Source organism: Lipotes vexillifer, unplaced genomic scaffold, assembly GCF_000442215.2.
Source record: "Lipotes vexillifer unplaced genomic scaffold, Lipotes_vexillifer_v1.1 scaffold664, whole genome shotgun sequence".
Lineage (NCBI taxonomy): Eukaryota > Metazoa > Chordata > Mammalia > Artiodactyla > Lipotidae > Lipotes > Lipotes vexillifer.
In genome coordinates, this window is record NW_006782421.1 from 1,946,725 (window position 1) to 1,959,441 (window position 12,717).

The window sequence follows — 12,717 nt, forward strand, 5'->3', positions numbered from 1 at the left end:
GCCGCCGCCTGGGGTCTGTGATAACCTACTGACCTCTCCTTCCTTTTCTTTTCTCTCCACAGTGTGGCAAAGGGGCAGAAAACTTCGACAAGTTCTTCACGCGAGGGCAGCCTGTCTTGACGCCACCCGATCAGCTGGTCATCGCTAACATCGACCAGTCTGACTTTGAAGGGTTCTCATATGTCAACCCCCAGTTCGTGCACCCCATCCTGCAGAGCACAGTATGAAACTCAGCACCGAGCACAGGCGCCTCCCCAGCCCCTGCCCCCTGCCCCCAGCCGTGGGAAATGATCCTCAGCCCTAAAGTTTGAAGGCCACCGCCTTGTTTCCAGGTGGAGGCCTGAAAACTGTAGGGTTATTAGTCCAAACGTGATCAGCTGTTCAGGGTCTCTCGCAACCAAGAGCATCATCTTAGCGGCAGATGATGTCATGTACAGCATCCGGTTTAATTGTGTAGAGGTCACATCTGGCGGTAGGTTAACCCTTCCTGGAAGGCAAACAGACTCTGCCCCCCCTTTGTTTGGGTACAATTTGACATGTTTTCCAAACCCTCTGTTGATTTTCACCATCCGGATCCCCCAACCAGACATGTTCAAAGGAACCCGCCCCAGTCCAGGGAGCCGGAAACATCTCCACCCAAGACATCTTTGGAGTAAAAGAACGGGGAGCCCAGAGGGTGAGCAAGGTGGGACCCGGGGGAGGTGGGATTGGGGCTTCAGAGGACCCGCTGCTTGTGTTCTCTGCCTCGATGGAAACGGTCCCTAGAGCCCAAGAGGCCGGGAGGAATCTGGTCCCATCTGCAAGCTCACTGTTCCCAGAGGTTGACAGTCGTAACGCACTCACAGTTACGGTCCAGCAGTTACCAGTTTAGAAAAAGAGAGGAAGAAAACCTCAGATGAGTGTTGGGGGCATCTGTCATCTTGTACCCTACTTGGCTGATAACTGTCTTGATACTTGCATTTCTTTTTAAGAGGCCAAATCTTCTAAGGACTCTGCTAAATGAGCATGTGAAATCATTTCAGATCAAGGGTAGATCAGTGTGCGTGTGATGTTCATTTTAATCTCTGGGAGATTATTCTGGATCCAGGGTGCCATCAGCGATCATGCCACTACTCACAAGTGTTGTTAGCCAACCCCCCTCACACCGATATTTCGCTGCCTATTTCCTAAGAAGCCGAAGCGTACACCTCCCACCCCTTTTGTACTTATTTATTTAATAGGCTGTGGTGTTTATGAGAGTACGATGTACCGTAAGTTAATGCAAGTGTTGACTGTAACTTCAGCCCCTAGAATTGATCTCCCTCCCGTCTCCAGCCCTCGACATCCTCTTGGGATGAACAGTACGGTTTTGGTCCCCCGTTTCCGGTTCATGTTGAATGACACACCTGAAGCCGTAGCATAGGAAACCTGGATGCGTATCAGCTCAAAGAGGTTTTATTGCTGGAAGGATTTTAATATGTTTTGCAAAGGCATCATGCAATGAATTTTGCATGTTTAGAATAAACCTTAATAACAAGTGAATCTATGTTATTGATATAATCGTATCAAGTACAAAGAGTATTATAATAATTTTATAAGACACAACTGTGCTATGTTTGTGAAGGCTCCGGTTTCTAGTCTGCTTTTCTGATTGTTAGCTTCCTTCTGTGCCGCTGTGCTTTCCTTTTCCCCATGCCGACTCCGTGCGTACCCTGCATTGGCACTGTGTCGGGCGTACTGACTTTTCATTGCAGTAGATCTAATCTCGAAGGTGAATGGCTACTTTGCATGATCAATTAGGCTTACATACACATTTACATACAAATATTTGATTCTACCTGCAGCAAAAGTTTCGTTGGGGGCGGGGGGGTTACTGTCGAGGCGAGACTCCTCTTAGCCTCTGAGCCCTGTCGCCTTCATCACGCTTCCTCCTGTGGTGGCAGGAGTTGTTCAGCTCCCGTGCCCCCAGAACGTTCGTGCAGGTTGTGGTGTCGTCATGGCCCGTGGGCTGCACTTTGCTCGGTTAGCTCTTCCCTTCAGCCTTGTTGCTGTTGGAGACTCGGGGTAGGAGCGACGGGAGGATGCCCTTCCTGACACGGGTGTGCGGATGCCCTGGGAGCGTGCTGTCCACCTCACCGCCCTCGGCACGCCCCACCGTCCACTATCGCACGTGCCGACGTGGTGAGCACAGCCAGGCCCAGGAGCTGTCAGCAGACGCTCTGGGGGGGCTGCAGGTGCTCTCCCAGATGCTGCTAGAAGCGGCCTTCCCTGTCTTGTAAGGAGCACTTCCGTGGGACACAGCACCACAGTGCGGGGTCCTCAGGGGAGCTGGTCCGAAACAGCGGAAAGAACGTTTACGAGGGACACGGTTGTCAGTCCTTACAGGGGGCTGCTCTGTGTCCCCCTGTTCCCCAAAAGCGTGTCCCAGCGAAGCGTCTTCTCATTTTTACTCTCTGTTTGCCTGATTCTTAGCTGCCACACGACCGCTGAGGGGTCTTAGGGATGAGAGGCCTCGGCCATCCTGGGAACCCTTGATTGGAGGAAGAGATGGGGTAGGGAACAGGTTAGACCAGAAAAGAGCAAATTCTCCCGCCACCTTTTACGGACCGTAGACTCAAGGGCTCCAGAGGGGCCCCAGCTGCGGAGCTGTGGCCCCATGGGTCCGTGCACGTCCGGGGGCCGCATCTTCCCCAGGTGCACCTCATTTGGTCTGATAGAAAAGGGACCCGAGTATAGGAAAAGCCGGTCACCCTGCCCCGGAATGAGGACGGCAGATCCCCAGCTACGCCCCAGGGGTGAGGAAAGTCCCAGAAAGGAGCCCGCGGGGTTGAACCGCGTGTTCCCGAGCCCCTCGCTGCCTGCTTGCACTAAGCCCCAGGCAGGTCAGGCCGTCCTTCACACAGCCGACACGTTTCCAAATTATTCACCTTTCTCTAGGAAACATCCCAGCTGGTTTTTATCCTTTCTGAGTGTGTGGCAAGGTTTTAAAGGAAGTACCGTGTCTGGGGGGCCCTGTACTCTGCGTGAGGGACTGCAGGCTTGAGGACAAACTTGGGGGGGAAACAGTAAAAGCTCCAGTGCCAGCGAAGTGCTACCGTGATGGGGCGGGTTGGCGCGTTGCCATGTCCCGAACGTAGATAGAAGCTAATGCTTTAAAAATCTGAGCGACCCAAGACAGTTCTGCTGAAAGCACACGCCATGTTGGTAACCGTCAGCAGGATGGATTGATGAAGGTCTGTGGCTTTATGCCCCTTCGTGGAGGTCACGTAAAGTAAAGCCACAGGGAAGGGGCCGCCGTTTCCAAGTGGCTGGGATAACAAGGAGGCCCTGAAGGGCCAAGGGACCCGAGAAGGGCCGGCCCCGGGCGCAGCCTGTGTCGCTGGGGCGCGTGGAGGTCCAGGCCCGCAGGGGAATCCAGCTCGAGCTGGGTCCCCGCCAGACACTGTGACGCAAAAGGCCGTGCGGGTTGGTCCCCTGACCTTCCCCTGGGAGGCGGCTGCTCCGAAGCTGCGGCCAATGCGCTGGCGGCCCTCCTCTGGGCATCGCGTTCAGGCCCACGAGGGGCTTGGGTTGAAGGAAGAGTATGGGGTGTGCAGCCCGCAGAGGTGAATGGGAGGTTCGCTCGAGGCTGGAACGATTCAGAAGGTCGATAGGAGACCCCGGGAACCGAGCGATGGCTCTCCATCACGTCTACTGCTATTTTGTTCACGTTCACGCAGAGCCTCTGCCTTGTCGTGTCTTCGGAGATGGTTAGGCTTTTTCCTATTAGGATTTTGGGAGAAAACCAGAGGGTTAAGAGATCTCCGGAAACTTGGTCTGAGACGGTCAGCTAGGAGAGCGTGAGGACCCTGATTAACGCGATTCAGCGAACGATTATCGAGCCCCTCTGAGCCACAGTCCTTAGCCGTGGTCGGCAGGGAGTTTAGGGAAGAGTGGGTTTGAGTGCGGAAGGGCTGGCGGACGCTTGCAGCAGGAGGAAGCGGCAGGGAGGGGCGCTGCAGGTCCCAAGGCTGAGCCGCGGATGGTGTCGGTGCGGCTGCTGGCCCTCCTCCGCCAGCATCTCCCACGCGCCAGCAGCGTCCTCCCTGCCCCCTCCAAGAGGCTCCCGGTTCTCTGGGCGGGGCCGAAGCATCCAGCAGGTGGGTTCGCACCCACTTTTCCCCGTGACTTCCTGTAGCTGGGGGTCCCGGGAGGGGGGAGCGGGGACAGAGCGAAAGCAACTAACCCTGCAGGCCCCCCCCACCTCCCCGATTCCACGTAGCAGGAGGAATTTGAGTGTTCTGCCGGCGTTTGTTTTCTCAGTGCTGAAGGGGAGGACAAAGTGAGGGTCTTATGTCTTTAAAAGCCTCAGAAAGGAAAAACCATTTACAGTCATTTTCTCACCTTGGTCTTATGAAGTCGCCTATTTCTTGTACCATTTCCTGCTTCTTTAAGCCCAGCAGGGCCAGCACTAAAGAGTCATGACCGTGAAGCCGACGTGGGGCAGCGACCCAGGAAGACTCTCAGGGTCGCGGGGACAGGGAAGGCCTGACAGTCACAAGCAGATGGTGTTCTGGCTGTTAGTGGCCACACCCTAATTTGACAGGGAGTGTTGGGAAATATTTTTAAAACCTTTTCCTTGAGTTACTTGGGTTACATTTTATGAAATACACTGAATGTCAACATTTCTGTCATTTCCCGTGTGGGCTGATGCAGCAAATCTAGGGAATGCTGTATATTTCTGTTGTTAGAAGGGTTACCTGCGTCACACGTGGGTGAAGGCAGCCGTGTACAAATAGTGTTGGCCACAATTCTGTTAATCCGATAATGTCAGGGGCTCATCAGGAGGGTTAAGGGCGGAATGACCAGGATCCCAGCACCGCTGATGTGTGTGATCGGCTGTCCGTTAATAACGGCGTAGGTCCAACTCAGTCATCAAACAGCCTTAAAATGACCCACACTAAGGCCCACACGTTCCAAAGACTTTTTTGAAACCTTATGGAAGAAATTAATCTGTTAATTCCAACAGAACATCTGAATATACTGGGCTATTTGTACTTTTTTATAGAGAACTTTATTAACTCAATTCTTCCTTAGAAATGAGTTTTTAAAATAAAACTACTGATAGTTTCATAAGATTCCAGTCACTTGGAGCCTGTAGGAGGACTCAACTGGGGTCAGCTAGAGCACCCCTGTCCTGCAGTCCCACTGCAGGATTTTCCCATCCAGTGGGGTATGGAGTCCTCATCACAACGACTGGGAGTCGAGGTGGAACACGTTAGCAGAATGACGCCCTCCGTGTTTTTAATGAGACACTGGGGACAACTGTCTAAAGTCTAGAAACTTTTGGACCACGGGAAAGATGGCTTTATTGTCCCCTTTCCAGATGCAGCTCTAGGACAGCTTTCCCATTTCCTTGCCCTGCGAAGCTCTGCGACCACCTTTAGGCATGGGGATGGGGGGGGGGGCGCCTCCTCAGCTCTGTCTCCTGTCCCCACGGGCCCCCAGGTCTTGCATATATGGTGAAAGTTCAGTGATGCCCTGTGAGAACTTGGTCCCTGGGCGACTCAGAACTACCCCGACATCCCCAAGAAAGAAGCGGCAAATGTGCCCCTTGGCATCATCTCTAGTGAGTAGACGGGACCCTACTTGTCAAGGCTACTTTATAAGAACCTTTTTTTCTAAAAGAAGACAAAAGGTGGCTTTGCATTTTCTGATCAAACGGCTCTGTCTTTGCCCCTCTGCTTCCCTTTAGGAGTATTTATTCCTGTGATTGTTGGTAGATTCTTGGTGATACTCTTCCTGAAAAACTGTGATTCTTTTCTTGAGGGGGTTAGTGGACCATTCAGAATCATCCGCGAAGGCTGTTTTCCTTTTGAGTCTAAAAATTCACCTCATGTCTCTTCTCTTAGGGTCTTTTCAAATGTCTTTTGTAGATGGTCAGAAACATTTGGAATCACTGCTTTGCTGCATGAATTTGGGGGAAGGGTGGGCTGAAGGACAAGCCGTGTTTAAAGCATCCTTGAAAAGGATCCTATATCAGACCCCAAATGTGTATGGAGGAGGGAGAGGAAGAGACGGAGGTTGCAGTGTTCCCTTCTGTCAAGCACCTGCTGGCAAAACGTAGAGGCCATTCAGCTGTCAGATCACATTGGGTTTATCGCAGGTGAAATGGATGTACAAATTACTGCATTGCTCTAATTCATATAACCTCTAATCTTTGTTTGCATGATACGCTTTGTTAGATACATTAACTGTAGTTTGGAAGCAAGTGTGTATGAATAAAGATAATGATCATTCCTTCGTGTCCTCAGTCTCATTTGCATCCCTCTGTGGCATCACAATTATTTTTCATCGTGTTCACCTGGCAAGTGTGGCATTTGAGTCTGGGTGCACCCTGTGGACGCTACTGTCTTTTCACTTGTGTCGTGTGTGCCTCTCCATTTAGGGTCACTGTCTTTATTTCCTAAAATACTTCCTGCTTTGAATTGAAACCCAAACAGTTACGGGGATAAAAATAGTGGCAGGTCATTTAGTCTTTCATTTACGGAGGCCAGGGCTTGTGCCAGCTGGGGAACAGCGCAGTTGTTGGCAGCGGTTGGTGTGGCCCCCGCCTGCCAGGTCCCTGCACCTCAAAACTGCACAGGACACACAGCAGCTGGTGAGGATGTCGTCCCAGGACAGAGACCCACCCTGGAAGAAGGGCTCCAGAAGGAATTCAAATCTTGGGAATTTTTCTCCAGAGACAGACATTTCCCGCGCATCCTGCCGGCTGCACTGTGCATTTAGCTTCAGGATCCCCCGGGTTCAGTGTCAGCAGCCTTCAACCTGTACCTACTCACGGGTGAAAAACGGGGGGAAATTTTCACATGTGAAACAGGGAGCTTTTTCCAAAACACCCAGTGTCTTAAAACTCAACACTCTCGAGGAGATTAGCCTCAAAAAGAATTAAAGACCAAGAAAACAAAACGAAACAAGCAAATCACTACTTCTGGAAGCCGCGGCAGTCTTGGCTTGCGCGCTCACCTCCTTCTGGGGGGCTGCTCCCCACTCTCGCTCTCGGGGTCATCTGATCCCGGCCTCTCCCGACCGGCTCTGCCCTGTGGTCCCTTCCTCAAGGTCCTGCCCCAGCCTGCTCACTAGATGACCCAAGTGCCAGTGTCCTCGGGGCTAACGTCCCGTCCCCAAGCTGCTGTAGTCCCCCTGCATCTCCCGAAAGGTCAGGATCTTCCCGCTGCCGGTTTCGATGAGGAACAGCAAGGAGCACGTTTAGGGCCCTGGGAGCGGCGAGCGGTCGCTGGCTCCTGGGCTGGCCCAGGCTTCCCTCGGGGCTGGTTGCTCGCACAGGCACATGCGGCTCGCGGCTGCTACTCCACTGCCTGGCAGAGGCCATGTGGAGGGCGGCTTAAAATGGCTTTTCAGCCTCTGCCCTCGCTCCCACCAGGTGCTGTTTTATTTTCCGTGAGTCAGGCTCAGCCCCGCGCTCTCTTTCGCTTTGACTGCAATGCGGGGTGGTGCGCGTGCATCCGGCACGGAGCAGGGCAGCGTCCTCGGAGCAGCTGGCCACAGGGAGGGCCTGGCTCAGCCCACCGCGATTCACCCCGTGGGGCAACCCCAAGGCCCAGCAAGATCAGGTGGGCAGGTCCTCCTGGCGCCACGGAGGCCTAGGGGGTGGCCTGAACACCAGGAGGTCAGGACTTGATGCATCATTAAGCTCGAGATCGCGGCTCCCGGCTGCCCGGGAAGCCTGTCCCCGGTCCCCTAGACACACACACCTGGTACCTACGACCCAGGTGGCGCTCTGGCTGGGCTGGCAGCTCACAGCTGAGCCAACTCAGAGGGTCGCTCAGCTTGATGTGGCCCCCATGGCTCCTCCCCCTCCCCCTCGTGGCTCCCTCCCCCATCCGCCTCGTGCCCCATCCTCGCGTGGGCCTGGCGCCCGTGGCCACCTCCTCTGGTGCATCCACGCCCGTGAGCTTCCCCACCCCAGGAGAGGCAGCCGAGGGGGCGGTTGAGAGCGAAGCTCTGCAGCCATCCTGCTGGCCTCCCCCCCCGGTGGTAGCTGCTCGATCGGGGCCGAGTTGTTTGTGTCTCCCGGGGCCTCAGTTTCCTCGCGTGCAAAAGGCGCTGCTTATGACGGTGCGGCCCCACCAGGCCGAGGGTCTGTGTGGAGCGTCTCCCGCAATGGACGCCAACTCTCACGACCCGGCGGGAGCCCCGGCGCGAGGCCCCCAAGACCAAGCCGGGCCAGGGCTGCAGCAAGAGCACGGCTTCTCTCCTTCAGCCCTTTTTGAGAAACGAGGCCGCGTGCCAGCTGATCGGGGGGGTCCCCGGTGGGAAGGTCATCACTGAGCCAACCTCGGCCTCCAGGAACAGGGCTGATGGGGGCGCGTGCCTGGATGTTCTGTAAACAGGACTTGGGTCCTCGCGAGAAGGGGCGGCTGAGCCGCGAGGGAGGGAGACTGAGGGGCACTGACGAACCTTGAGGCACCCTGGGCTCAGCAGCCCCCCGTCCCGCTCTGCGCGGGAGGATGCGGGGGGAGGGAGGGAGGAGGGCGGGGAGGGGCCCACGCCGGCGATGAGCAGCGAACGGCTGTTGAAAGAGACAGAGTGAAAGCGTAACCCCCCGGGGGACCCGAGGCTCTGTCGCTCTGGCTTCAGAGGCTCCCCGTCCCTCTGCCCCTCTGTCCCTGCCCTGAAACGGTGGGCAGCGCGCCTTGCGGTGGCAGGGACTTCTCTGATTGTGTTGCGTCCAGTACCAGCCTGTGTCCAGCTCTGCCTACTTACATCCAGTCCACCAGCAAGACCTGCTGGGTCTACCCTAAAGCCGTGGTTCGCTACTGGGGGCAATTTTGCCCCCCCGGGCAGACGTTTGGCGATGTCGAGACATTTTTGGTTGTCACAGCTGGAGAGAGGGGCTACTGGCGTCTAGTAGGTAAAAGCCAAAGGCCAGGGATGGTACTAAACGTTCTACAACACACAGGGCAGCCCTCACAGCAAAGGATGATCCAGCCCCAAATGGCAGCAGTGCTGCTGCCGAGAACCTTGCTCTGAAACAGGCCCCCAGGCCGTCCACTTCCACCCATGTCCACCGGTCTCCCCGCCTGGCTCCTGAGGCCGCCCTTGACCCCCGCCCCATGGCCCTCTGTGCATCAGCCAGCATGACCTTGTCTGAGCAGGTCCTTTACCTGCTTAAAGCCCTCCAGTGGCTTCCCATGACCCTTAGAATAAATGCAAACTTTCATACTACCCACCAGCCTCATACAATCTGGCTCATGGCACATGAATTCAATGGGTAGGAGGTAAGCTCAGAAAAGTGCTGGCTTGATTATTCACTCGTGTGTGTGTGTGTGTGTGTGTGTGTGTGTGTGTGTGTGTGTGTGCCCTTCCCATCAGAATATAAGCTCTACAAGAAAACCGAGCTGGTCCATCCTGTTCGCTGCTGGATCCCAGCACCTAGAACAGTATTTCACACATAGTAGGGGCTCCAAAAAATGTTTGTTGCATGAATAAATGAGTGAATGGATGCCAAGACTGCTCTGAGCCTGGCAGGTTGTGACCCAAAGCATAACCGTGTCATGGCCCGTGCGCTCGAGGTGTTCGCAGGCTGATTAAGGAGACAAGACGTGCACGCGAGAATTAATTCAGGACCAGCTCTCAGTGCTCTTTGCGAGCCGAGGAAACCCAAGCTGTCAATCTGTGCCATCAGCGAGCACCTAGAGGCACCGGCTGCTGCGGTTACACTTGGGCGATGGTTGACGGCCCTGAGCTTTCTCTTCTCCAGCCTGTTGTGTGCTCTGGGGTGAAATCCTGGCTCAGCTGAAACGCTAACACACACGGGCAAAGGTGACAGCCCACACCATGGGTGGGGAGCAGAGCGGAGCCTGCGGGGAGTGTGCAAGCAGTGCTTTGGCTCTAAGAAAGCAGAACAGGATGTCTCCCTGAGATGCTTTTTTTAAAAAGCCAGTTCAATAAATACATTGCCGAGAGGCTTATTCTAGGCAGGAGAGGGGTAAATACAATTTGGTTCTAAAGAACAGGAAGAGCTAGTGGTGGACTCAACAGACGGAGGGAAAAGGCAAAAAAATAAAAGTACACACACACACACACACACACACACACACGCGCACACACTGAGTGAGTACCAGAAGCATGCCAGGCGCTCTACTGGTTACCTTAAGTGCATTTTTTAAAGCCCACAATGACTCCTTGAGGTAGGTCCTATCTACTGTGCCCATCTTACAGAAGAGGAAAGCGAAGTCCAGAGAGATTAAAGAACAATTCCCGGTGAGCAACGCCAGGCAAACCTAGCAAAATGGAAGAGCACAGATGTGAGCCACGCTGGGGGCCTTCCTGGAGGAGGGGGTGGGAGGCTGTGGTCTGATGGAGGAAAGGATGGGTGGGAGGGGTCAAAACCACACGGAAATCAGTTAACAGGTGGGAGGGGAAGGACCGACTCGTAACCAGTGCTCGCTGCGTAATTCCCATGTAATCATCTGGTTTAATCCCCGTGGCACATCTGCAAAATAGAAGCCATTGATCACATCTTACAGATGGGGAAACTGAGGCCCAGGTTAATTAACTGGTTTCCAGTTCGATAACTCCTAAGCATCACAGCAAGGTTTCTCTGTCCTTTCTGACCTTGAACACTTCGGGCACCAAAGAGGCAGCCTGGCTGGGGTGTGCGGGACCTTCCCGGGAGGCTTCTCCCCTTACGGCTCCCTGCAAAGCCCACCCCATCACCAAGGGAAGTTTCCTTTTCTCATCTGACTCTGATGCCTATGAGACCAGAGGCCCTTCTGTAACTGTTTCTGGAAGCCTCTCTCCCACCTTCATCTGATTTTTTTTTTTTTTTTTTTTTTTTTTTTTTTTTTCTGCTGTCTGGGTGTGGGTAGAGAGAGAAAAATAGCACTGCGGTTCTCAAAACCCAGCAGGTCCCTTTGCAGCCACCCCACCTGGCTGGCTGTCACCTGGAGAAGCCCCAGAGGAAGGAACAAGCTGGCAGGCAGGGGGGACTGGCTCTGGGGTCACCCTCCCCCACAGGACAACCCTGGTGTTGAGACCTCCCAGAGGTGAAAAACAAATGGAGGTAGAGAGTGCAGGTGACCCGCAGGGCGTGTGGGAGGGAGAGTCAAGGCTGGCCGGGCGGGGTCAGCACCAGCTAGTGGCCAGAGACCTTGTCAACAGGGAAGAGCTGATTTCTTTGGCAAAGGGCAGCCCAGGGAGGAAAGGTTGGACTTGGGGCGGGGGGCGGGGGAGCAGAATACTCTGGGGGTGTTTGTACTTTCTGGAAAATTTACCAAAATAACACCTGATGCCTGCAGCTAATACAGATAGGAGAAAGAAAACCTCCCCATCCCAAGATAACCACTGTCACACTTAAAATGCTTGATAGGGGCTTCCCTGGTGGCACAGTGGTTAAGAATCCGCCTGCCAATGCAGGGGACACGGGTTCGAGCCCTGGTCCAGGAAGATCCCACATGCCGCGGAGCAGTGAAGCCCGTGTGCCACAACTGCTGAGCCTGTGCTCTAGAGCCCGCGAGCCACAACTACGGAGCCCGTGTGCCTAGAGCCTGTGCTCCGCAACAAGAGAAGCCACTGCAATGAGAAGCCTGCGCACCACAACAAAGAGTAGCCCCCACTCGCCGCAACTAGAGAAAGCCTGTGTGCAGCAAGGAAGACCCAACGTGGCCAAAAATAAATTAATTAACAAAGAAATAAATAAATAAAATTTAAGAAACAAAAAAATTCTTGGTAACTTGCTCATTTCACTTAATTATGATTAATTATTTTGTTACATTTTCATAACGGGGACAGTGAAGTTCTCATATCGAAGTTACCGGGACCCTAAGCTGGGCATCTAAAATGGGGATGGCAAACGTTGACATGCAAGTTCCTTAAACATTTTATGTAACTTAGAGCCTGTAAACACAACTTTCAGAAAGGATGAGGTCTTCTCTCTCCATGCCTCCTTCTTGCATAAACTATACCCATAATGCTTGACTGAAAATTGCCAATTTGAGGTTATTTGAAGAAAAGCAAAATATTCACAAAGCAAAACCTGAATGCAAAGTCCTTCTTGATGTTTGCAATATTTTCTAGTATTTTGTAGTAGCCTTTTGCCCACAACTAGCTCTAGAGCCGTTTTTAAAAACTCATCTTTATTATCCTTCTTAAACATCCTATTGTGTCTTCATTGAAACAGTTCTGTTCTTTGCACTCGTATATCTTCAGTTTCCGAGGCATTTGCTTAAATTATTTAACTAAAAAACAGTATAGCAGCATCAAATGTTTGGGGAATAAGTTGGCTGATTTGTGCTAAGTCACAGTGAGAACACAATTCCACAGAGAAAAGATGTTCAGCGTGTCATGGGCATTATTTAGTGTTTTGTAGAGAAAAAAAAAAAGTCCGTTAATCCATTCAGTCATTCAGGGGACATCAACTAAGAAAGATTCCACTACAAAATATAGATCTTGCCACATAATTTTATTGTTTTTTAAGAGCTGTATAATATTTCATTTTGTACATATGCATTATAATGCCTCCTAACCCATCACTTACTTTCAGCCTCATGTCCTAACGTTTAGGAGGTTCTCAACTTTTTCTATCATAAACAACACTGTGTTGAATATTCTAATCTTTACACACTTAACCAGTATTTCATTCATTCTTTCTTTCATTCAAAAAGTATTTATTGAGCCCCTACTATGGACCAGGTACTATTCTGGATCTTGGGGATACAGCAATAAACCAAACCA

At 52.9% G+C, this 12,717-nt stretch overlaps 1 protein-coding gene across 2 annotated transcripts in view; it reads left to right on the top strand.

Moving 5' to 3' along the window:
• Positions 1-227, top strand: part of PRKCA (protein kinase C alpha) — a 372,776-nt gene extending 372,549 nt beyond the window's left edge. For both annotated transcript variants that reach the window (XM_007455276.1, XM_007455277.1), the window contains one exon: positions 63-227. In XM_007455276.1, coding sequence (XP_007455338.1) covers positions 63-227 — 165 coding nt within the window. The remainder of the gene's footprint in view (positions 1-62) is intronic.
• Positions 228-12,717: the final 12,490 nt, after the last annotated feature.